This window comes from Melanotaenia boesemani, chromosome 13, assembly GCF_017639745.1.
Source record: "Melanotaenia boesemani isolate fMelBoe1 chromosome 13, fMelBoe1.pri, whole genome shotgun sequence".
NCBI classification, from domain to species: Eukaryota; Metazoa; Chordata; class Actinopteri; order Atheriniformes; family Melanotaeniidae; genus Melanotaenia; species Melanotaenia boesemani.
In genome coordinates, this window is record NC_055694.1 from 15,831,769 (window position 1) to 15,859,068 (window position 27,300).

Sequence of the window (27,300 nt, forward strand, 5' to 3'; positions counted from 1 at the left end):
TGGCTATCAATTACAGCTCAATGACCTTAGACCACTCAAAGTGTTTAACTTTGGAGCATTATCGTGGTATCACCTAACAAGATTTATGTATATACTGTATAGGACAGCAGTGTTAATTCTTTATTAAATCTCCCACTCTTTCTCTGACAAACAAACACCTCCTCCTCCTTTTCAAGATACCACTATCTATTCCCAGCCCTGCCCCCTCAGGCATTCTAATCTTTTAATTGAATCTTTTGTAATTATAATGAAATAACCGCAGACTTCTATCAGGGAAAAAATAATCGGGCCAGAATGCGCCAGCAATCACAGGAAGCTCTTATTTCTCTGGCACGTCTGCTGAGATTTATACCCCCATTTCAATTAGCTCAGCAATTCACCTCTGAACACCACATTAAGGGAAAACAAATAGGCACGTGCACCTATGGATGTGTGTGTGAGAGCCATGCCAACATAGTGACAAACTATTCAAGCAATCTGTTACTGCTCAGGCTCTTGTGTGCACCGCTTGCTAGCATCACATCAGAATCCATACAATGTTTAATAAATGACCAAGCTACAGTATTACTGTATTTTGGTGTGGAAAAACACACTTTCCCTTTTTTTGACCCCAGAGAACTGCTAAATGTAATTGCCTCATTCTTCTACTCAAATGAACATGACAGAGAGGGGATTGGTCTGCATAGGCTCTCTCAAATGGCTTCCCTAACAGTTGACTAATTCAGTTCTCATTGATGTATCACTAAATCAGTGTCCATTATCCTTATGTGTGGGTCAGCTCAGATGTAGTACCAGCTCCGAAGCATAAGGCACTTAAGAGCATTACACAGGCCAAGCTGATTGAAAGGGTCTCCCTTTCAGTGAGCTGACAAGGCCACCACACATGCAGTAGATCTGACATTGGCCAGGCTGTAGCCTCTGACTAACCTCTGACATTGAGGTCTCCCACTAGTGCACAAAAAACAGGAAAACTGACCACACACTTTTAAGTCAGCCAATTGTCCCTGGCTAACAGCCAACTGCAGTAACACTTATCACCGCAGCAGATTTACAACCAAGACAATAGGAAATACTCATTTTGTATAAGACTTAGTGGAAGAACATTTTTCAGCATGTTACAAAAGTAGTGAGACTTTTGGTATACATCTTTTTTTTTATTTTGAAATGCTCCTCGAAGTATGCATTTGCCAAACAACTGAACTTCGTTTAAGTAGAAAAAGAAAAAAATCAAAGAAAAACACTTTGACCTTAGTAATTTAATGTTAAGTATCATGGCAGGGCCAGGTGACTCTTTGCAAACACAGTGGCTAATTTGGTGTGCAGAGTGCATGCTTCTGTGAGTGTGGCATTAAGAGCCAAGCAGATCCTTCTGTTGTGCAGCTGGGCTAGCTTAATGAGATATCAGACTCAAACATCAATTCATCAGCTTCATTGATGAGGACAATGAGGGGCAACTGCTTCAGTAAAGAGAGGCATTATGGCTCCTTTTGCAGGAATAGGACAGCCTTGTTTACAGAGGTTACTGGGCACAGAAGGTTTGAAACAGTACACCACACCAGCCTTCACTTTGCTCTGCTCTGCTAGACTCTACTCTCGTACCCTCAAGGCAGCGTCTGAGCACTTCTTATACCTTTGATTTTGAGGAACAAAGACTCAAAAGACAAATGTCCTTCTGGAATCTGGGGGCCTGATTTTTAAATGTGTGCATGTGTGTGTGAACGGGTTAAAAGGAGAGGCCATAGAGGCTTGATTGATTAAATAAACAAATCTCATCTTGTTACCATCAAGGCTCCCCTAGCTGAGCAGAGCAGAGCAGGCTGGGCTGGCTGGAGTCCCCTCTGGCCTCAGCCTCCACTGACAGGGCATCTGTCTTCATTAAAGCTTAGCCAGTGTGCATGACGGCCACTGAAATGCTGGTGTCTTCACGATTAATGAAGACAGATGACTCCCCCCAAGAGGCAGTAGCAAGGAACAAAAACAGGAGGGTGAGCTAAAAGAAGAATACACACAAAAAAAGTCACAACCACTTTAAAGCAGCCCCTAAAAAACCAGAAAACAACTAAGCTGTTTATCTGATTGCTCCAGTTCCTCTTACACTCTTGATTGTTTTTCCACTGTCATATCTGGCTTGGCTCTCTCCACACTTCTCCCACCATGCCATTCTTACTTCCCCCATCAACTCCTTTTCCACTGTCACACACTCCTCACGCAGCAGTAGCGACCCCCTGGAAGTGTATGGAAATGGACCCCAGTTGTTGTTAGAGTCAGAGGTTGAAGGAGCGAGAGAAAAATGAGGCAGACAGAGGACAAGAGCATAAGAGAGCAGAAAAAGCTGGTCAGAATATCCCATGGCTTTCTTAAGACTTTGTATGCACACCCATTTCTTCATTCATTTATTCACTAAATAATTAATCTCCTTATTAATTCATGGCTATTTGGCCAAGAGGAATATAATTATCTATCTAGTATCCATAGGCATAAATCAAATCTGTGACCTACAAAGGCTGCAGTAGGCTGCACAAAAAACTTTTAGCGTCTGTAATATCAGAACAGCCTATATTGGTCATTAGTAACCACACACTTGGTATAAAACCCACACTGTTCAGAGTATACCCTTCCTGTCAGCCACTAAACCTTTTCCTCTTTAACATGGCAAGGTTAAACCTCAGGTGGCTCATATTGTCACTGAAACTTGTCAAACAGAGACAGAGGCGGGATCACACAAGCACATAAAAAACATATAAACAGTGAATATAATTTGATACCAAAGCATTTATTTCATATTGCCAAGTAGCCCAAACTAGCTGTGAGGGGAGAAGGAAGGAGAAGAGACTGTCTGTCCCAGTCTTTTCCTGTGCTGCTCTGTAGCCCCTGACAGCAGCCCCCTTGGCCGAGCCCTGAGGGGTAAACAAGCCAGCAACAAGAAAAAAGTGTGTGTATGTATGAGTGAGAGACAGAGCCAGAGAGAGACATGATTGTGTCACACAAGAAATCAAACAGGATGCCACTTACACTGAACGCTGGCACTGCCCGTCCAGGCGAAAGGATCCAACCCCGCAAAGAAGGGGCTTGCCTTCCGCAGCATGCATGCACCGCGACTGGTGACATCATAGAGCTGACGGGGGCCCATTCCCAGAGCCTCCATACAGTCAAACATGGTACCCCCCCACCCTAAGCTCAAATCACGAAGAGTGTTCAGTCCTGCCTGTGTCCTGCCGTGCCTCGACTCTTCACGTCACTCGCTGAGGCAGTGACAACACACGGCAGCAACAGCTATCTGGATATGCTTCCCTCCTTCCTCTTATCTCTTGCTGTCAGTCTCTGAGCTGCGCTTTCCTGCCGATGCCGAGTTTCCCTCTCTGCGTCTCAGCTGGAATGCAGATCTGGTTCCTGCCTGGCTTGGCTGGGTTGGGCTGAGCTGAGCTGAGAGTGATTTTGCCTCTCTACTTTCCCCCTACCCCTGGGTGAGCTGCTCCCTGTCTGCTGTAACAGACCTAAATAACAGCCTCTCACAGCTCTCCCTGAGCCCCAGACACAGCGGAACGAACCAACTGCTATAGGCATGACGCTCTGACAGGGGGTGGAGAGAGATGCAGAGAATGCCAGAGAGGGCGGGATAAAGACAGGAACCCAAAGGGGAGGAGGGATGGAGGGAGGAGAGGGGCTGTCCAGAAGAGCCTGCACTGGAGGAAAAACTGATCTGCTTATAGGACAAAACTTTATTCCCATTCTTCTTGTGCTTTTGCTTCTTGTGCTACATGTTTCACATTTCAGCCTTAAATACAAACAAACATGCAAACACACCCGCACATACACACACATTCTTCATTCAAATCTGGTCCCCGTGTCTATCCCTATACTGCACCTCCCCCAGTTCTCTGCAGTAAATATGAACCCCTTCCCCGCCCTCTGCTGAGCCCCGTCTCTAATCATAACCATATTAAAGTCCAGCCACTGGCCGGGTGAGTATGTGTGTGTCAGAAAGACAGCCAGAGACAGAGAGAAAGAACATTGTGCTGTGGTTGAACCCAGAAACCAGATGCCAGGGTAAATCCCTCCCTCCTCTGTCTGCTTGAGGGAACAGAGGATGGGCAGTACTTTCTGTCTTTCCCTCTGGAAGTGCTTCAACAGTGATGAATGAGGGCTGCCTTGCTCAATCCCCACAGTGTATTTACACAGACAAATACCCCAATATACAAACACACCATGTGTTGGACACACTCCTCACAGGTTCACTTGACCTTGTTTTCAATTTACTCCTGTAAAAGCTTTGCAAAGAGATGCAAGGATCCAGATTAGGGGAGAGGTTAGACAAGTCATGTCTTTAAAGTATTAAAAAGCCTTTCAAGAGCTGACTGTTAAGACAGTTGTATCATTGTGATTCACACCAAAAAACATAATTTTTTTTGTTGTTGTTCAACTATCAGATCTGTGTATGGATAAAAAACAATTCAGTAAAAAAAAACCTAAGATTATTCTCTAAGATTATTATCCTATCACAGTGAATACTAATATTATGTCTGTCTGACAACTGGAAAATACATCAATAAAGGATTAAAAAAACAACAACAGTGTCCTCACAGTGACAGTAAATAAAAGAAAATCAATAGATACTCTGCAGTCAATAAAAAAGCCTGTCACTGGTCCTAACTGTTGCTCAGCTGACAGATAGACTTTGGCTGGGCTAAAGCAAACAGCCTGATACAATAGGAGATATATGATAATAGAATGGCTTGAGTCTGTGAGCTCTGCACATTTATCTCCCCCCTGTCAAATCAGTACGAGTGGTACAACCCAGCAGGCAAAAAAGACACTATTTCCTGTCAATCTGTGCTGCTGGCTACACTATCCATAAACACACAGTGCCTTCCCTCCACCCCCCTCCACCACCCCTGTCTAACACTTCACCCTTTTCCTGTCTCATGAAAGAAACCATGCTTTCACATTTCAGACTATTTTGAATGATTTTCATTACATTGTTTATTGACCTAAAAGCTACTCCTCCAGTGGAGAAATCTGGTTTATTTTCCTAAGCTGGCACCTATACACAAGTGCAGTCAAACACAAATATGGGCTGACACTCACACTTGAACACAATCACACAAAGAGACACACATTTAATAGCTATTTTGTAAAAACAGTAAACAACATCGGTAAGTTTTATGTGTTTCTCCATACAGCTGTCAGGTCATAAAAGCAAGCTTTATGACAACAAGAATAGAGCATTGAGGATAGATCACTAACAGTTATCTATCAACAATGCCACAACAAAGTTTGCCAGAAAAAAAAATACTATTATTTTTCTACCTCTCAGCCCATTTACACAGTAATTCAAAAACATGCCCTGGACTGTGGATGCATTTCAGATTAAATCATCACTGCCTGGAGTCACATTTTTGTGATCCACATGCATTCTTCTCACACTCGTTTTTTGTCTTCTTCCTGTTCTTTTTTTCTCTCCTTAATGCTAGTTTTTGTACAGCATCCTGGAAACCAAAAACTGGCTAATCCCCTGGTGCTCAAATGTTCTATGTAACATCAGCTTTGTTTGCCAGGGCTGCTCTGTGGACTGGCAAGCTGCAACACAATCAGTTTACTATATGATGTGCTCACACTTGAAGCCCTTCAGTTTTTGGAGATTTATAAAGCCTATCCAATTCCCCTGGTTTTGACATTTCTTTTAACTGTGTTTGAGGCTATAACTCAGACCGCTTACCCCATAGGTTTTCCACTTACTGGAAAAAAAGCACTGCAAGCTGCAAGTCTTGCAGGGCTTCTGAGGGTTTGCAGAGTGAGTTTAGACATTTAATCTACACATACTCCATACTGCTGCTGACCCAGGCTGGTCCCTGGCTCCCCCTCCCTCCCCTCCTTCCTCCCCTTCCTTCCCCAGCCAGAGAGGTTGAACTCTAGAAGAAACCCCCACAGGGCCACTAACTTTCCCCCCAAACTTATCCTGCCCTCCCTCCTTCTCTCCCTGACTCTCTGGCTCAAAGTCTCTCCATCGCTCTCCTTAATTTTTTCTTCCCCTCTGTTTCTGCAGATACTCTCTATTTCATCAAGTTGCCAATAGCCATTTTTTTCCTGACTGCATGATTTGTTTTAGTCGACAAAGTTCTCTGTATTTGTTCCTGGTTTTGAGGATATTTCATTTTCAGTGGCTGCCAACTCACTGGTCACTCTGTGTTTGTTTCTGCTTCCAATTACATTCAATTCTGGTGATTAAAACAGATTTTATTACCCATAGAAAAATAATGCTTTATTTTACATTTCATTTCTTCATCCAAAGAGAAGACAGGGGGACTCAGTCAGCTGCACCTAATCTGCTTATAGCTCCACGTGGGCTGTAGCCCAGGAAAATCAGGCTTTACTACCGTCTGACACCCTGATGTCGATTACAGATAAGACATATACAACACATTGTTGCCACTTCCTCTGTATACAGTCATTCAGGTTCCAGCTAAATTGTCAACAACACAGTGCTGTGTGAGGTAATAAAGAGAAGCCGTTGCACTCAACACAGCATGGAAGTTTTGAAAAAAATGCAGAGTTTTTTTCCATTTCTGATTTGGGTATGTGTGCAGCGTGTGAACGTGCTGAAACAGATTGCTAGTGATGATAGAGACACTGAACACCAGTCCAGGATGCCCTCCCACTACAGCCAGATTCTGGTTACGTAGAACACTCCTCCTCCAAACACACATATACACACAAATCCCATTTAGGCTTTCTTTTTTTTTTTCAAATTCCAAATCAATATATTTTCTTTGTCTTTTGAATTAAAAAAAAGTAAAATTATACATGTTCATTCTTTTGTAAAAACAACATCAATTGCTCCACCAGCCAAAGCTTTTACACATGTTCTGCTCTGACAAGACATGCAACAGATCTCATATTTGTTCAGCCAAAAATACGAACCCCCATCTAGTTCTCATAGATCTGCCTGGGGCTTGTGTGCCCTCCCACACCATAACCAAACCCTTCTTTCTCGCCATTGTGCGGTTTCCATTTTGCACAAGCTCATGAAGGCCTGCCTGACAACATACTCCTCCCATTTTAATAGTAGCCTCTTTATCTTCATCTGTCATCATGTCAGAGCTGTACTAGACTCTGTGGGCTCTCGCCTACCAGCAACCTTTGCTGACTTTTCATATGTGAAGGCATGCTGACACACACAAGCACATGCACACTTAATACACCTAAAGTTGCAGAAAGTTTCCAGGACTTGGGGCAAATTGACTCACACTTGCAGAGAGGGATAATGAAAGGAAGTCCAAGGTGGGGGCTCAGGAGGAGAAAAAAAGTTGGAGGAAAGAAAAGAGAGCAAGGAAAATCAACTGTGCATAAGACAACAAGGGTTAGGTGGATGTCAGGTGGACCAGATATTCAACTTGCTATCAGTTTCACTAAAACCTTCACTCAGTGCTTAAAACGTCAAGACAAATAAAGTGAGCCTCTCTATCCACCCCCACCCCCCTTTTGAAATGTAAAAAAAAATGTCATGTGCAAGAACTGATTTCCAAAAAGAAGTGGCGCTCCTCAGAGAACTGTCATCTTGCTTGGGAGTGGTTGCCTAGGAAGATAAAGCAGAGATGTCAGATGATGCTGAGCTGTTTATTAAAGCTGAGGAGGATCCAGTCTCACTGATAGATCAAGACACAGCCAAACAGTGTTACACATGCTGTCATCACACACCAGCACACACAAATGGCTAAGGCCAAGCATTACTAATTTGCTATGTAGATTATGGTCACAAGAGAAGATGCCAGCGAACAGATGGCTCAATAACAGCACTTTCACTGATGAAGTGTTGGCACTCATAGTGCTGAACACCTCAGTCAAAAATGATGATTTAGTGTTATAACCGGGTGTTTAATGTAGCATTATCAAACTCTGACTTTAAAAGCTTGCTGAATTGAGTTACACTTGGTTTCTGTTTTCACTTTAACATATCAATGGATTCCCTGTTACATCATTGTAAGAAATTATCTGAACAATGAGAAAGAAAGTCAGTATGGGAAGGTGTTTATATATAGCTTCATGTTAATATAAACTAATCTTGCAAGAGTAAAAGCAGTATTTCTGTGTATCTACTATGAATACATCGTTACCAGACATCGTTACCAGTGAAGACAAAGGCCTTCTCTGCACTGACACTTGCAACTTGAGTTTTTCTAAAAGAATTCTGATCCTTCAACAACTCTGTTTACAGAAAAGTTGAAATGCTGTGTAAAATGTTTGTTTTCTCATTATAAATTTCAGTCCACCAATATGCTTGGAAACATGGTTTGGATAAAATGTGGAAAAGATAAAGAAACTAAAAAGTTGTATGCATATTGCACTGCCCAACCAAATTTAAAAAAAAGAGTTGCCACCTGGATTTAACTAAGCAAATAGGTGCGAGCCTCCTATTTGACAATTATTGCATGGGTGATTATCTTTCAGCTGGCAACAAGTTATTTAACCCCAACTGAAGTAATGAGAAGCCCTTAATTTCTTAAACAACCATATTGAAAGACACTCCTAATTTACTAACCTTGGGATCAATGTATCTATCTCTACATCATGTGGTTGTGGAAAAGATGTTAGTCTGTTTAAGAAGGGTCAAATCATTGGCATGCATCAAGCAGAGAAAACATCTAAGGATATTGCAGAAACTACTAAAATTGGGTTAAGAACTGTCCAACACATTATTGAAAACTGGAAGGATAGGGGGAAACCATCGTCTCTTAGGAAGAAATGCAGTCAGAAGAAAATCCTGTAATATGCAATCACCTAAATGTTTGTGAAAAAAAAAACTCTGAGCTATATTTGATAGTGAAAGTTAGAGCATTTCCAACTTGCACAATGTGAAGGGAACTCAGGGGATGGGGACTGAACAGATGTGTAGCCATAAGAAAACCACTAATCATTGAGGCTAACCAGATGAAAAGGCTTCCTAGGGAGAATAAAGATTAGACTCTGGAGCAATGGAAGAGAGTCATGTAGTCTGATGGGTCCAGATTCACCCTGTTCCACGGTGATGGACACATCAGGTTAAGAAGAGAGGCAAATAAATTGACACATCCATCATGCCTAGTGCCTACTGTACAAGCCTGCTGGGGCAGTGCTTTGGTCTGGGGTTGCTGCAGTTGGTCAGGTCTACGTTCAACAACATTGTGTGGCCAAGAATGAGGTCAGCTGACTACCTGAATATACTGAATGACCAGGTTATTCCATCCATGGATTTTTTTCTTTACTGATGGCACGGGCATATTGCAAGATGACAATGCCAGAATTCATTGGGCTAAAATTGTGAAGGAATGGTTCAGGGAGCATGAGACATAATTTTTTACCCATGGATTGGCCACTACAGAGTCCAGACCTGAACCCATTTAGTCTTTGGGATGTGCTGGAGAAGGCTTTGCACAGTGCTTGGACTCTCCCATCATCAGTACAAGTTCTTATTTTAAAAAATGAATGCAACACCAGGTGGAAAAAAATCTTGTGACATTTCAGAAGCTTATGAAAACCATTCCACAGCAAATGCTGTTGTAAACAAAGCCAAGGCTGTCCAACTAAATATCAGTTTGTGACCCTTTTTTTGGTGACAACTTTTTGGGGGGGCCAGAATAAATATGTGTACTCATATGCATGTGGAACAAAAATTTTACTTCAACAGAGAAAATTATACATTTAATGTATTTTAACAGTTTTCAACATTTTTTTCTGTATTCTTTTATTTAATTGCATGGCTACACAAACAATTTGTCTCTCTAGAGATTGACAGAGAACACAGATGAATTAACTTTGCTCTCAAGAGCAAACAAAAAACTGAGCACTTAAATATCACCAAAGGGCTTTCAAATCTTCAAAAGAAAGGTGAAAAAAATCATTTGTAAAGAGTTGACAAAAGATGTTTTGGTTCAGTTTTCTTGTGTAGGAAAGCTTGTGCTTACAAGCAAAAAGTGGTTAATAAAATAAAAATTGATTTGATTAGATTTACAAGGAAATGAGGGGCAGTAGGGCTATGATCATTCTTTTCATATCCATGCATTAATCTCTTTTTTCTTCCATTTCCCTCACCCCCTCTTCTCAGATATACAGTGCACACACTCAAACACTTGCACTGAAACTCAGCACTTATAAAAATAAATAACAGTACAATGTGCTATCTGTGCTCTGTTTAACCTCCACTAAAGAAGTCTTCACTATGCTAGTCGACATCATTCCCTCTGTCCCTCTCCTCCATTTAAAGGTTCATTTTTACATTCCCTCTCATACCACAATTCCCACTAAAATGGCGCCTTTACACAACTCCATGAGCTCCCTAAGCCAACATGACCTCCTTATGAGTGTGCAAGGGGATTTGAGAATGCAGTGAGTGTTTTTAATTATGTCACTATGCATTAAGATATTTTTTTTGTGTGTTGGAGCATTTCCATGCTTTTTTTTTACTGCCTGCCTGACTAAACTGTTTGCTTGAGTTGTATGTGTTTGCAAATGTGTATTTGTACATGCATGCACAAAGACTTCCAGTATGCTAATGTTGGTGAGTGTGTGTATAAATTTGTTTGTGGTGTATAATTCCATACCCATCACTCAATACACATGACCAGCTGTGTATTTCATCTCTACCAGAGGCATAACTGAGCAGACTCAGTCGGCTTTTTCCCCAAGTTTTAACACATAATCCATCCATTCTACTAATACAATGCTTTTAATTTCACCCACTCAGACATTCACAGCTGAGCCCTTTATAATTTCTCTGTTTTATCACTCATAATCCTACAATTTATGTTATGAATAGAAAGTCCGAGCCCAGTGAAGGACTTGAGATTTTGGGCCAGGCCATGTGGGTTGAAGGAAATGACCCACTAGCTTTTCAAAACATCCTTGTGGCTGCCTTTGGGGCCAGAGCTCTAGCCCTGATTGGTGAAAGCTTAGAGAGGTGTTTCAGGGCTCAGTGACGATGTTATCACATAGTAAGTGGCCTTAATGGGCTTCCAACTGTTTGTTTGAAGGGATTCCATAATGACAGGGATAAACTGATAACAGCCTCTGCCACAAACTGCACAGAGAGCCATCAGACCCTCTCACGGATGAGCAAACGCTTTGCCATTTATTCAGATGAGGGCAGCAAAGATGGGATTTCTGCTGCACAGCCCCATGGTCACATGACTCAATGAATGAGGCAGGGCACTTTAGGTATTTTGTTTGTTTGTTTGTTTTATTTGTTTGTTTGTTTTCTTTTTGGTGGGGTGGGGGTTCAATGTAATAAGATTAAAAAAGCAGCCGGGCCGTCTTTTCTCTTCCCGCTCTTGTCTCGTCCCACCTCTGTAAAACAGGTATTTCCAAAGACACTCTGGTGCCAAAACAGAGCGCCGTCATGGGAGGTGTCCCAACAGGTCGGCACAGCATGCATGCCCAACAAAGGCAGGTATCACAGGGACTACATTTCCAACAACAATTACACACAGAGAGTTCTGAAGCTGGGCAAAAAGGGAGAGCTACTGACTGCTCACACAGAAATACCCACAGTGCCCTTTATGTGGAAGGTATTTTCTCAGCCTGGCCTACAGACGGGCCTCAAAACAATGAGCAGGACTGTTAAGCCAACTCCTGGAGAAGTAGAAGGAAAAGAAAAACAGAGCCTGGGGAATGTCCAAACCAAGGCCTTTTGTCTTCCCCACGAACATTTAAGAGAGTGGGGAATGAGACTGCTGTCAGCAAAATGACTTGTAACATTCCTTGTGAGGGGGATACAGCAATAGGATGTTTTAAAAGCTGATAAAAACAACAGTTTTCCACTGAGTGGCTACAGTTTAAACTGGATACTAAGATGTATTTTTTCATTGAAGATGCAGAGAACAAGAAGTTTGGATGCTTTAAGCGTTAGTCAGTATATTAACGCACAATAACTGAGAGGGAATTATTAGGATTGCCATCAAATACTTTATAGGCCAACTAAATATGTCAGAAAGTAAACAAGTTTTAACTGATCAAACAAAACAAGCAATTTGAAGAATTCATCCAGCATTTCGAGGTATTGGACAAATAAAAATAAATGACAATTATGAATTAAAAGCGTTACTCATTCATGTAACTAGCTCAAAAATAACCTTACTGCTCATAACAGTAAATGGCATTGGATCATAACAGCTAATATAAACTAATACATTGTACTGACAAGCCATCACCCCCTGCACAAAAAGCTGAGCTTAAGCTAATTGTTGCTGATCCCGACTTAATCTTTGACCCCAGTCTTGTTTGAGCTCTAGCAGAGAGCTTAAACTGAATAACTGCACAGTTTAACCCTTGTGAACGATACAACTGCCAGCACAGATGTGTCAGTACAAGCAGTCATGTATGAAGCCCCAGCGCATGTGGTTGTCTGCGTCTGTTTGTGCTTTGATACTTGTTTTTGTTTTAACTCATGCCAGCCCAAAAAAACAAAAAGAATCCATCTGTCAGTGTGGTGGGATTTCATTTTGCGTCAGGGGGTATGTTTCTAGTTTTTAGATGAAAGAAGTGTTTTGTGTGTGTATGTGTGTGTGTAAGAGAGGGTTTGTGGGAAGAGTGTCTCTGTTGGTGTGTTTGCCTGTGTGTTTTTCTTGTAGGGTGTGTTCTTGGATTCCACCACACCGGGACATTACCCCCAGGTGCTCTTTCTCTCGCGCACTGTGGTTCTGTGAAAATACCTTGAGGATTAAGTGGGTGGGCAGTGGTGGTGAGAAGGAAGAGGTGGAGGGAGGGAGGGTTAGTGATTGACGGCTGAAAAGCTGGAGAGGTGTTCAGGCATGCTATGGTAGTGGGGGGACTTTACACAAGGGGGGTAGCACTCTGCACTCAGCTGTTGCCACCCACACCCCTTATAACCCCTACACCACCTACCACCTGCCACCCCTTAAGACCGCACTCAGGTCAGATTTCAAATAACTCCTGCTTACCTTTACCTCAACAAAACTATTCATTCTTTCCTCTTTTTCAGTTTTTCTTTCTCTGACATTGACAACCTAATAAGCTGCCTGTTGAAGCTGACCTAGAATTTTGTTGCTGATGTGTGGTTTTTGAGACAGGCAGGTGTTTTCAACAAAAGTCTATGTATATCGGCAGTATGTGTCTAATCTGGCTGGTTTTTGCATGTCACAAAAACACTCTGGATTGCCAACAATCTCCTCTTTGTGCTCTGTGCTCCATACATCATCTCTCTTTAGCGCTTCAGTATACAACAGTGCCCCCTGTGGTCAAGTTTAAAATTACAAGCCTGACAATGGAGAAGCCTGTGGTTGGGCTATGAATCCCATTTCGAGCTTACCTTTCTTTTTACAATTAGGTGTGCGGCATGCTCGGTCTGAGTAAAGAACTGTAGTATGGCTCATTTTCAAATGTTTTTTATGTTTAGTTCTCATCGCCTTACAATGAAAGAATGTTCTTTTGTCTCCTATTGCAGACTTGTGGGTTGTTTGCCTCGCAAAAGCTTTGCAGGAGGTTCATTTACACATGCACACACATATACATCACTGAAGCCAGAGCCAGAGTTTGTGGTCCTAACCACATCATCTACAAGCATCAAGCATATGAGGAAACCACAGGAGTAGAGTAATCATTGTTTTGATGAAAACAGACTTTTTTCTCATGGTTTCTTTGGTAGATTATTTTTCTTCCACTCATCCTATATCATAAACAGACCTTGAAGTTTTCCCATTTCCTTAAAATTACACATAATAAAGTGCAATCCAAACAGTCATATGTTCCACTTTTCTATACATGTTCAAGTTGTTTAATGTGACTTAAGTAAAACAAAGGTAATGGCCATATATCATATGTGCAGTATAAGCTAAGGTGGAAATGATACATGAGAGGGAATGCAAGTCCAAGACACACAATAATGAAAATGACTTACATAGAGCGGCCATCTCTTTGGGCAGGTCAGCCCCAAATCTCCCAAACAAGCTGCTGTTGGCCAACAGGTCAAAGGGGGAGTGGCTTCTCATGGAGTTGAAGGGGAAGGGGTAGACAGCAGTTGGGAAGCCGGTCATGTGACCCACCTGCTGTTCCCTGTTGGTAGCCATGGCAACGGAACACCCAGCGGTCCGCAGCAGGCAGGCAGGCTCTTGCAACACCTGGAAATCCTGGACAGAATTTAAGTTTGCGTCCTCCGTATGAGCAGCGGTGTGCCGTCTGGTTTGCTGAAGGAAAGCCAGAGTTCACTAAGTGGAAGTATCCAGTCAGTTTCTGAGAAAGAGAACAGATAAATTTATGTTTGGTTTTGATTTTCAAACTTATAAATTCACCACAATAAACCCAAGGATAAGATTTGAGCATAAATGTGAAGATAAAATCTGTGGTTGGTGTTTAGACCCTCACTGGATTTCTCCTCACATCAACTGAGTCCATCTACATTCTGGGACATAGGATAGTTTATCCATTGTATTAATGAAAGAAGGGTGTACAAGCTTCATACCAGCAGGTATGAGAGGATGGGAAGGGAAAAGGGTGTTAGGAAGAATGGGACAACAGGAACCATAACTGATAAAGACATGCAGGGAAAATAATGAGTGAACTGCAAGAAGAAAAAGCCAGAAAAACTGGGACTGGGCAAGGGGAAAAGAAAATAAGAAAGAAGCTTGGAAAAAGTTATAACAGGGAAGAACGGGAGGGAGGAAGAAAAAAAAAAAAAGAGGGAAAGAGAGAGAGAGCTCTTGTTCTTGCCGTTGTGAAGAGCTTCCAGACTTCAACAGTGATTCCAGGCTATGCCATATGATTTAAATCACCAGAACTCTACTATAAAGACCTCCTCTGTTTCTGCTGCCAGCCTAGCACAGCAGCCTGCCTCTTTGCCTCTTTCCCCCAGGACCAGAGGCCCAGACACGGGGTCCGGAGCATGAAGAAGGGAGGGAGGAAGGGGGTCGGTGGGTAGGGAGAATGAGATCCACTGATTGCTAACTGATGCTGTCACTTCTAACTATCTTCGTTTGAGGTCAGGCTCCCATCCCACAGAGTCATTTTGGCTCTAACCTCCTGCAGTCTGCTCATCATTTTGACTGCTCACAGTAGGCATAGACAAGTGAGGCTCAACACTGGACAATCCTGCAGTTATGCCCCACTGTTGATGCTCAATACAAGAAGGGAAAAAAATCTAAAAAAAAAAAAAAAAAAAAAAAAGTTTTTTTTTTTTTTGCCTTTCACTTCCTTAGAGTGATTTCATGAGTGGGTGGTGTGATCAGCTTGTTTTTGAAAATGTGGCTTTGAAAAAGAGCAGAGCCAAGGAATTTTGAACTGCTGTGGCTTGTGAATCTGGGAAAAAAAAGACAGGGAAAAAAATCTTGGTAATGAATTCGGTATAAACAAAGAAATGAGGGGGGAAAAAAGATCTAAGGCTGAACCGGTGAACTGCTGAACTGAGAGGGAAAAAAGGCACACAGGAACAGTGACAGGGTCTGGGCACTTGGGGGCACTAAGGGGTGGCGCCATGCCCAGGAAAAAGAGGGAGAGCTTTCCAAGATGCACACATATGCACCGCACACTCTGTGACACACACCCGCACATGCAATCAAGCACTCAAAAACTCCACACGTCACATGTGTGAGAGCACCCTCTCTAACACACACACACAAACACACACACACACTTCTCACCCTGTGCCTTTTTTCCAGGGCTCTGGCTCCCTCCCTGCCTCTCTTTCTGGCTCTTTCTCTTTCAACAGAGCCAGTTAATTACACCCTACTGCTGCAGGCAGCTTCAAACCACCACTAATTTAGAGTTCCATTACAGTAAACTGTTCCACATGTGCATTCAGGGCCCAGGCAGGCTCGGGTGGCCACGTTTCAGGAAGGAGCAGCCGCCGATAGGCACCCACCCCCATCCTGCCAACACACCCTGCCATCTTTTTTCTTTTCTTATTCCTTTTTTATGCATTTCTTGTTGTACTATATCTTCCCGTTCCAGTCTATTCCTCATCAAATCTTGCTTAATGAGCCAATCTCTCTTCTGGCTCTGGCTCTGCCTCCCCCACCCGTACACTTTCTTTATCCTTCTACTGCTTATACAACTTGTACCATGACCCTGTGCAGCAGTTCCACTATGTGGCTAACGCACAAAAACATCACTAAAGATTTCACAGTGGGCCTAATGGGAGAAGAGGTATAGACTAGAAAAACAAAACTGCCAGCAACACTCAGGCTCATAATGTGTGTATGTCTGCACTGTTCAAGTGTGTGTGTGTGTGTGTGTGTGTGTGTGTGTGTGTGTGTGTGTGTGTGTGTGTGTGTGTGTGTGTGTGTGTGTGTGTGTGTGTGAATATATATGTGCTTGGCTAGCACTTGGCCCGTTTGGATATCTCCTTCATGAACTCTAACCAGTTCCCATAAAGGCAGCACAATATGTCTACAACAGCTGGGAGAAAAAAGAAGAAAAAGGTAGCTAATGATAGCAGAAAAATACAGCAATTTAAATGAGACTTTTTCCAGTACCACAGCAGGAAATGAAACTGTATCAATCTAAAACTTTTGGCTGAAATGAGTGTTAAAGGCAACAAGTCCCAGTTAGTGCCACCCAGTAAACCACAGTGTGACTGTACCTATGAATAAAAGCTGTGAAATGAGGAAATAAACTAACACTGAAAAGTACGGGGCTAAAGCACAAATGCAAGCTTTTAAAGCAGAGCCCAGTAACTTTATGATCCCCAAACATAATAATGAATTAATAAAATGAGTTGGCGCCAGTGTTTTTTAATGAGTCACATCAGTCCGGCAGCTTTTTACAGAGCCATTTATGTTTTATGTCGGGTCCTGCGGTTGTTTCTTTCGCCAGCCCGTCTGGGGCTATAAAGGGGGTAAGGGGAATTTGGAGTGACCTCATTCCCTGTTAGCCAGGGCCAAATGGGCATGGGGGGCCTCCCCACTTCCCCTTGAGCCTGGAGGGCACACAGGAGGTAACAGGCAACTGGGCAGGCGAGGAGCACCAGGGCCAGTTGGGTGGGTTCATGGCTACTGCTGCTGCTACTGTGGGGACTTTCCATCATTGCCTAAGAGATGCACTGTAGAGGTTTATCAGAGGTTATCAGGACATGATACCATGTAGAGTCTAAAATGAACTCAATCAAGCTGGCAATTTGGAGACATAGCTACAAGATGAGGCATGCTTGGGCAAAATGAGATTTTCTTGTTTGCTGAGGAGTTTTGATTTAAACAAAAAGATGGAGCAGAATTTAAAAACATGAAAGAAAGACAAAGAGAGAACAGTTCCCAGAGACTGAATATGTGTCAAACATAGAGTATCAAGTCCTCAGTGAGCCAAACAGCAATCGTTCTTTAACCGTTGTGACAGAGTGACGTCCCTAAGGCAATAAGATCTGCAGTCAAACCTAACAAATAAATCATTGCATCTCTAGACGTTCTGCACCACACAACAAAAAAAGGCACTTTTTTTTTTTAAAGTTAGCTCAAGAAACCACCGGTGATTACTCAGCATATATGAGCAGGATTCTAGGTGCCATAGCTTTCCCGCATTGTTTACTAGTGGATGATTCTTATTCCCGTCAAGGGAACACAACACAATACAGAATTTTAATTTTAGATTTCAATGGGTATTCATAGTTCATTTCAAAGCAACTTTTGCAGAGAATACTTTCTTGTTTATTTTTCTGAAATTGAGCGAGTTCACAGGTTTGTGCCGAATCTCCCCAGATGGCCACAATATGCATATTTCAGAAAGGTAAAAGAAAAACATGCCAGGCTGCCTGTGCTGAGTAGCATCTAAAAGGTCTTCGTAAAGAGGCTGAGATATAAATTTAGAGGCTCAAGACAAATGAACTGTGCCATGTATCCTGGCGGGAAAAGTGTTGTTTTGCTCTTTTTCCACCTCTGGCTTGCCCACCCCTCCTCATTTTTGACTGAAAATTCTGCATGTTTTTCCAGTTTCTCTCTTCCAATTGTCAACATTGTCAAGTGATTTATGCTCCATGAGTTTTTAAAGGAAATGACTCGAAACAGAGATGGCTATGTTTCAGTTTGGTTTGTACATGAAGTCATGCTAGCACAGCAGCTAAAAAATGATCTCACAGTCCATGTGTCCTCCTGAGTTGACAGCCTCCCTTTTCCAACAGCTTGGATCAAAAAGAGCATCATCACTGCTGAATATGTTCACAAAAAGACAATGTAAAGATTTATGGGCCCAGAGTTGTACACATAAACTTTATTGTTCATTCTGAAACAAGATCATGAGAGAATTATTTGATCTTGTTGCTGGCATCAGTAGTATTTTGGCAGTGAAAACAATATCCTCAACATTATTATCTGATGCAAAGTTGACAGCTTCCAATCTTTCAACAAGTGGCAGACTAATGGCTCCAAAAGAGACAAGAGTGACAGACAGTCTGGTGTTTCCAAACAGACCTGCATTCCATCACCTGAAACTTGTTTGACATCTGCCTACTCTTGGCATCTCACAAAGACATATTTGCTTGTAGCAACAATGAAAGGAGGCACCTCTATGTAGCAATTTGCCTCATAAAGACATATTGTTTTGGGTTTTCTTCTTTTTTAATTGTTGGTTTTTAGGAGTGCCGCTGGGAGGTGTGATCATGAAATCCTTCTCCTGCTGTCTATGGCTAATTGAATACAAATACCTAAACCTTTTTACTCAAACATAGCATCCCATAATAATCAGTGTTGATTTGCAGTGGAGAAAAGAGCTATGGAAAGAGTGAGAGCTCACAGTGAAAAAAAAAACACTTTGTGACATAATGAAGTCATTCTGACAGCTAGCTGTTTCCATAATGTGGTAAAGTTCTTTGGAGTACTCAACACAGACTTCAGCAGTTAAAAAAAAAAACACACACACACACCATAAAGGGAAAAGACATGGACAAATGATGTTAAGAACCTGTCTGAAAGTAAAGTAAAAAAAAAAAGCTCAAAATGGCAACATAGAGAACAGTTGGCGTTACTAATATGTCTCATGCAATAATTACTGAAGGATCCACACAGGCAACTATGAAGGTGTTTCCCCCCTCTTAACTCTGACTGAAAACAAGCCTTCTTCTGTATAAAGTGAAGCATAATGGATGGGTTTCACCATCACCGCTGCCTTTTGCCGCAGGAGTAAAAGCAACACAAGCAGGCCCAAACACACACTTACATGTACAGCATGCACAACAGCACACCTCCACACAGTTTTAACTTTGTGGCAGAAGTTCTTTTAACGGAGGTTTGGAAGTAAGATAAAATCGTAAATCCTCACAATCAGAATGGCACACCTGAAAAAATAGACACAGGAAATGGTCTGCAAATAGTTTCCTTGTTAATTATAGTGTGGTAGCACATAGCCCTTCGATTCCTATAAAATTCACCTGGCAAACTCCTCCCCACCACTTGGTCCTAATTGCTATAGAAATTCCAAAAACAGACAGGTATCAACAATTCCCTGATTTACCGCTCAAAATGTCACACAGGACTGTTTTGCAATGCGGAAGATTTTGTGAGCCAACTGTTGTTTCAGAGGAAAATCCAAAAAAGATTTGCAGACACAGTCGCAGACATTTTCACACTTTGAAGCATTTTCAGGATGAATAATTTTGACTAAATAATGATTGTTCATTTTGTTATTACAGCCTGTACTTTGCAAGTTGTTGCTATATTTTTTTCCAAGTTATTTTCTTTCCTACCAGACATATCTAAAACAAAAAAAGGAAGAAAAAGACAAAACACAAAATATTTCCATGGGCATGCAATACACATTACCATTATATAATGGTAATTTACACATGGAGACATTACTGTGGAGGAGTGGTGAGAATTTTAAGGCAGTCTGATGCTTAATGTGTAAATGTAAGGATGGTTTTGAACTCAAGGCAAGGCAAATTTATTTGTATAGCACATTTCATGTACAAAACAATTCAAAGTGCTTCACATAAAACAAAAGCATTACAGCGGGGTGCAGGAAGCAATAAAAAGTGCATTAAAAACAAACTTTAAAAAGAAATAAAAGAAATTAAATAAAAACAGAAAAAATAGATAAAATGCAAGAAATAAAAGTTACAGCTTGAGGAATTAACGGTTGTTTTGATAAAAGGCAGCACATAGAAAAGTTTTTAACCCTGATTTAAAACTGCTGAGAGTTACAGCAAACCTGCAGTTCTCTGGGAGTTTGCTCCATATGTGAGGAGCATTAAAATTAAATTCTGTTTCTCCATGTTTAGTTCTGACTCTGGGAACAGAAAGTAGATTTTGACCCTGATGACATGGGGGTTCTGACTGGTTCCTAACGAACCAGAAGATTCTGAATGTATTTTGGTCCTAAACCATTCAGTGCTTTGTAAACTAACAGCTGGATTTTGAAGTCAATTCTTTGACTGGAACCTAATGTCAATCAAACTTGTAATCATGAATATACTCCACTGCTAAAGACAAGCAATATGCTGTGTACAAGCACCATCAAGATAAAGCTGCTCTGTATAGACAGTCTGTCCTCAAATAGGACCCACAGGTGGCTCATTTGAGGAAAGAGAGGAGGAGAGTGCAGTGACATTTCTCTGTCTCAGAGATTATCTTTCCTTCTTCCACTCCAGATGTCAAGACTGTGTCAGGCCAGATTACAGCAGAGAGTGATACAGATATCACAGGCCTTGGAATAAGCATCCCAAACTCTTTTTATTCACTTCAACCACACTGTCCCTCACACTTACATAATCCCCAACAGGGGAAATAAGTGCTGGAGAGCAGGTGCAAAGCTGAAGCAGTTTGCCTACTGACCAGTCACTTCAGAAGCAATAAATCAAAACACACTGGAGTGAAGCTATTCTCTGGTACAGGGTATGTAATCGTTATCTGACATCCAAATCACACAGCGCTAAATGCTCCATGTTACAGATGGTTATAACAAGGAGAACTTGTTAACCTAGAACATATGCCAACATCATTTAATAATCTTCACTGGCATCTTGCTAGCTGTGAGAGCACAACAAATAAACTTCCAAGTAAACTATGACCAGAGTTGCAGACACACCTCACTCCACAGGAATCAGCCAGTGCTGTTTAAAACATGGAAAACAATGCCTCTCTTCTCCAAGTGTTCATATGCTAGTTATAAAAAAAACAGGTCAAGGACTGGTGACTCCTCTGGTGAATACACATCAAACACATGCAAAAGTGTACACACTAAGACACACACACATATGCTAATAATAAAGAGCTCCACAGGCACTGGGTAACACTTGAAACACTCACTAATAAGCACATATGCACACACGGGCACATGCAGGCAAACACACATGGTCGAGTTAGTTTTCACATAAACTCAGTGTCACGCTCACATTTATAAAACACTAAGAGGCAAACAAACTGAAATACAGCATGCAAACAAACACGTGTGTTGAGACATTTTAGTGTTTACACATGTAAATCTGCTCAGATATTTGGAACATGACTGTCTCAAAGCCTCTCAAGTGTCTTGCACACTCTGTTTCTATCTTCAATTAAAACTGCCGACCAGCTCCTTAAAAGAAAAAAAGTCTCCCTCTGTTAACATGGAGAGTGTGTGAAATAGGAAAACAAACACTGACAAAAAGAAAAAAATACCAATTTCAACATAAGTACAAGTTACTCACAAGCTCTCACACTGATGATGCGGACGGATGGATGAAGTCCTTGACAATATGGTCTGATGAGCAGCGCGAGCCAATGAAAGGAAGAAAAGATGTGTGCACAATCCCTTTCCCTTCAACAGCAAAGACAGAGCCTAAGTGAGCTTCGAATTCTCTCCCTCACTCCCTCTCCTGCACTCTCCTCCTCCTCCCCCACCTCCTCTCAGAGTTGCTACCTCTTAAAATCACTCTTTCACTCCCCAAATACAGGCTCACACTCACTCTCTCACTAAGAAATAATTATACTGTGATTCATAAAGCCTTCCTTTGTCACGTGACCTCAACACTTCAAATATACAGCACATTTTTTCACAAGCCACACAATGCCTGGAGGGAAGAAAAAGGCCCAGCAAGCTTAAGTTTCTGTTTTTAATTCTCTCTGCCTTCTTTGTCTCTTGGGTGAATTATTTTTTTCCTCCCTCCACTTCTTGGCTATGGAGTCAGTTTGCCTACAAACTGTGCATGTTAAAATGTAAAGTCATGTCATGATCTTAGATCATTCGTCTTCAATGAGAGAAGTAAGCCAGGTTTATTGGGAAAGGAAGTTTTGTATCCTGACCGACGCAGATCATCCACTTCATATTGTTTTGATTGAGCACAAAGGTTTGGATACACTTCCCCATTAAATCTAACAGGAAAGTGTGTTCACACTTTTGACCGGTTGTGTATGTTTTTTTTTTGTTTGGTTTTTTTTCTTCTTCTTCTTCTTTCTTTCTACATCTTTGGTGTAATCTATTTAATGGAGTTATGCCCTGCCTGTCAACTGACTAGCAGTGCACACTGCAGGTGCTTTTTTTAGTTTAGCTCTATTGGGCATTCTGTCAGATCACCCATTACGTTTTCTGGTACTGAGGGCACTTAATCCTAAAGACAGTAACCTTTGGAAAACCACTGAGCCAGTGCTGGAGACAAGAAATGTGATATGTGATAAAACATTTTGCTCTTAGTAGAAATGAAATGAAAACCAGAATCTGGCATTCACTGCTAACATTTTTTGGGATACAAAACATCTGTCAACATCCTGCCAAATAGTGAGTACTAAGGAATATTTTCTAAATCTCAAGATTGTTTTGTTTTTTTCTTTTTTTCTTTTAAAAAGCAGATATCTGTGACTAAATCATTTGACTTTCTAAACTGAAAGTAGATGGTTGCCACATCGGCTAAAGGGAAGTCCCGGGTGAAGTGGCAGGGCCATGCAGCAACAGATCTGGGTGTGCCCCTGAACGTGCCCCTCTCTCCATATGAGATCATATGTTTCAGATCTGTGTTTATGTGTTTGTGGTTCTGGGTGTGTGTCCCTGTTTTTCTCAATGTAATGTTTCTCAAGATGTTTTGCTTATGAGGAGCACCTCAAAACCTCAAAACTAGGAGGAGTAGGCACACCTTAACGGGCACCTCAACAGGCACATTTCTCACCAGCTGTGGAAGATACACAAAGGTACATACAATCAGTGTAAATACATACATCCTTCTTTTCCATTAATATTAACAGTATCTTGTCTGAACAAAGCAAATGCAGTGAGAAATTGTAGAAGTTACACATGCATCACTCAGTCCAAAGCACAATTTTCAAGCAATGCATCACTATTTATCTTCCTAGCTACCTGTGCATGTAAATCAAGCTGCTTACTTTGTTTGTAAACCTCAGCAACTGGCCTGACACGAAGATAGATCTTATCCTCACTTTCGCTGACCCCAATATGTCTCCAGGATAAAGTCAAGCCATCCTAATAGGAAAACAAACCTCGCTGCCTTACTCTTGTTATTCCTGTGTCCTTACAATCTTTTCAGCCACATATGGTCTACAATAGCCCACTGAATTGTTCCTTCAAACATTTTTTATGTAGATCTGCCAGCACATAATCAGGGTAAATGAATGGATAAGTAGCAAGAGGCACTGTTGCCTTTTTGCAGAAACCTAATATTAAGGAAGCATAGGTCTGAGCCATACTGCAAAAGCCCTTCAGCTGATCCTTATCTTGTTTACATTTGATTTATGTGTTGCTTACGAGACCACTAAGGCTAATAGAAATCCTTTGACTGTTTACATAGCAGTACTAAATCGGCAGTTGTGTAATAGGAAACAAGAAAGTCAATATAGCAGTGGTTCAAAAACTATTGCTACTTAAGCGTAATAGGAACAGAAAGGTGTAGATTTCACGTCAGTGTGAGGCCATCAGTCTGACTGAGACCATGCATTTGTGTAAGAATGTGCAGTCAAGTGCATAAAGATAGTCATATGTGTGTGTCAGTCCACAGTCCACACAGTGCACATGCTGTGGTCCTTATTAAAGTATGACAGTGAGCCTGAGCGGAGGGTGTGTTTTGAGTAGTGCTCATCTTGCTGCACGCACGTCTGTAGCTGTAATATGTGAGTGTGTGTACTTGAGACTGTGTGCATGGATGAGTGTGTGGAGGCAGTAGCAGTGAGAAGGTCAGAGGTTACTAGTGTTTGTGTTTCAGTGTCAGTGAAGTGTGCTTCAGGCAGAGATTTATGATCATTGTGTCTGGGAGGCTGCAGAGTGGGGGGATAATGAAGACAGATCAGAGTGCTATCTCTCTCTCTGGGCACCACTGGAAACATGGCCTATGGCCCCCGCCATTCTTGTATCATTAACTTCAGCCAGTGACATCATAACGCACTGCCCTGACATCAATCCTAACACAGAGCGCTCCCCCAAAAAGTTAAACACAGACAGGCAATTCCTAGCAGGAAATCATCCGGCAAACACAGGCATTGTTCAGCACATCGCTCTGCAGCTTCTCTGGATGTGTTTATAAAGATATGAAATATTCATTGCAACATCTTACTCAGTCGTGTGTTTCCACTTTACATTCATAGTATTATCATTCTCGGAGCAATGGAGTAAAGGCCTGGGGCTTATTGGCAGAGGAAGAGGAGAAAAGGCAGAAAGGAAAGAGGAAGAAGGGGGTGACAGAGAGGGAGGAAGTGAGGTCAGAGGGGTTACAGGGAGATGGAGAGAGGGGGAGGGAAGAAAGGTTTGGAGGTGAGGGGGCCAGTGATACAGGGAATGTGACAGAAAGAGGTGCGAAATAAAGAAAGAGGGAGGGATGGGTGTGTGTGTGTGTGTGTGTGTGTGTGTGTGTGTGTGTGTGTGTGTGTGTGTGTGTATGTGTGTTGGGGGGGGGGGGGGGGTGCCTGGAACAGGTTTCAATCAGTAACAAGATGCCCATAATGAGATCACTATTTCCCCTCATTCAGATTGATGTCATGTGCAGTTTGATGCTGCGTTGAGAAGGCAGCTAGTGACAGGGTGAACACACACACCCCACTAAACAGTCATTTGCACAGGCACACACACACACGCACGGGCAGAAACACATTCAAGCAAACACACATTCACAGATGTACACTTTGCTTGGACTTTTTGGTTAGAGACTAATACACACATCCTGTGAAATGAAGAAGCACATTCATTCCACCTGGCAAAGCGAGCTCATTTAGAGTCCAACTGCCTACAAGTAAAAACATACACAGAGGAATACGACTCACAGGAAAATTAGTTACTCATGGCAAGAGGAGAAATGTATGTGTTAGGGACCAAAGGGCATATACCACCACTCTAACAAAAACAAATGAACACCAAGCTGGGAAGAGAGAAAAATAGAGCCAAAAGCCATTTTTACTGCAGATAAAACTTTGGGGAAAAGAGAAAATAAAAAGTGTATTTGTGTTCACTTTTTTTTTTGCATATTTTAGGGTACACTCAGAGGTTGTCGGCACAGCTACCAGCATATGTGCCAGCAAATGAGCTCTCTCTGCCTATTCCCCAACATGTGTGTCCAATGAAAGGTGAACGGCTCTCCTGTCTATACTTTCCTCAAAAATCAGCCATGATGTCATCATGAACCCATCTTGAACCCACCTCTGTCAAAAAGCATTACTCCAGCCCTCCCTCTCTCTTTGCCTTATTTTCTGTTCCATCTCTCCCTCCTTCACGCTCTGTTCCTGCCTCTCAAATACTTCACTGAGCTTCTATTCATTTTCATATTTCCGTATTCTTCAACATTTCCCCTCTCCTGTCCATGTCTCTATTTTTTTCCTCTCCCTCAAAAAAATACTAACTTTTTTTTTCTTTTTCTGGCAAGCTTTGCATAATTGAATCACCAAAACTCACTGTTCTCTGCCAAAAATGCCAGGATGTTCTGATTATCATAAACTTTGTTTAAGCTGTGGTTTTACACACACACACACACACACACACACACACACACACACACACACACACACACACACACAGACACAATCTCAGATTGCATGAAGGGAAGCCAAGAAACTGAAAGTAGAAAAAATTAGCAATGGGGGAGAATGCAAATGAAAGAGGGAAGAGGAAAAAAGAGAGAACACTAGAGAGGAGAGGGGTGGTGGGGGCAGCGAGAAGGCAGCCAGAGAGCCACATATGGAAGTGATTCTGTAATTACTGCAAATCTGTGAGCTCAAAAGGAAAGGTCTTCTTTTCCATGCCTCTTTCCCTGCACATAAAACTGCCCTTGTGAGAAAACTGGGCACTAAACACTGAATAAGGAAAGGGAAAGACACCCCCCCCCCCCCCCCCCCCCCCCCCCCAAAAAAAAGAAGAAAAAAGAAAGCTTTTTTCTATGCACATTTCCATATGACTTTGTAGAATAAATATACAAACAGAATATATATATGTTTTTTGAATATTTTTTAACACAAGTCTATTTTTCTACTAAAATATAAAATGTTCTGCATTCTTTGCTTATTTGCGTAATCTTCCTGAGCTAAACATTGTTCTGGATGTTGATCTAAAACAGTCTGGTAGGCTCAGTCTGAACTAGAATAAACTTAATTCTCTAATCAGACACTAACCTAACTGGCATCACTCTCATAAAGCACACATTCAACAGGATTGGTGAGGAAGGGGGTGGTTATGAGTTGGGCGACAGCCATACAGTCTCAGAGTGATGAAGACTGTCTTTTAAGCCTCTGGCAAGGTAGTGCTCTGCAGGTGCGTATGTTGGCAGCGACTTCTGTTGTTCAGTCCCCAAACACAGTTTCAGCAGCCTGTAATTAACTAGTGCCCTGCCGCAACGTGTCCTCAGGATGAGAGCGTGTGAGTAACACACAGTAAACACACGCTCGGATTGACGCACCTCGATCTTATTTTTAGACACATCTAATAAATCATGACAGGAGATGATTTATGTAAAGCATAGAATCCTACCTTCTTCGCCTAGAGGAGCGTATGCCTCGGCTTCAAACGTATTCTCCGCTCACCAGAAGTTTAAATAGTGGAAGACGAGCGCACGCACCTCAAAGTTTGCAATGAAGGAGATAAAATAAAGAAACGGGTTGTCTTCAGAGAATTCCTCTTTGACTGTGTCTTTTCTTCGAAGATCACTTCAGACATTTGTCAAGTTGCCTTTGTTTGTTGCCAGCCGGCCACTTTGTCCCCGCAGCTCAGGGGCGTTTATCAGACTACCGCGCACGCAGATTTTTGACACTATGACTCCCTCTAGTGACGGGAAATATGAATGCAACACAAATCCCCTTTGTAGATTAGATGGAAAATTACAATGAAATAAACCAACACAACTGTGTGAAGTCAAGTTCTTTTGTATTGACGTAGATTAACAGTTTGTACCCTTTGCTTGTGGTAGTCTCTAATATTGAGGAATTATTTAAATTAAAT

The 27,300-nt window shown here is 41.9% G+C and overlaps 1 protein-coding gene across 3 annotated transcripts in view; it reads right to left on the bottom strand.

Annotated features, from left to right (window-relative positions):
- Positions 1 to 27,054, bottom strand: part of rarga (retinoic acid receptor gamma a) — a 42,526-nt gene extending 15,472 nt beyond the window's left edge. The window contains exons 1-2 of one of the 3 annotated variants that reach the window (XM_042003103.1): positions 26,833 to 27,054; positions 13,886 to 14,217 (exon numbers count right to left, since the gene is read on the bottom strand). In XM_042003103.1, the coding sequence (XP_041859037.1) occupies positions 13,886 to 14,054 (169 nt within the window). In that variant the 5' untranslated portion in view covers positions 14,055 to 14,217; positions 26,833 to 27,054. Of the gene's footprint in view, positions 1 to 3,012; positions 3,531 to 13,885; positions 14,218 to 21,589; positions 21,719 to 26,832 lie in introns of those variants that run through there. The other 2 variants (XM_042003104.1, XM_042003105.1) reach the window with 2 other exon arrangements.
- Between the last annotated feature and the right edge of the window lie 246 nt (positions 27,055 to 27,300).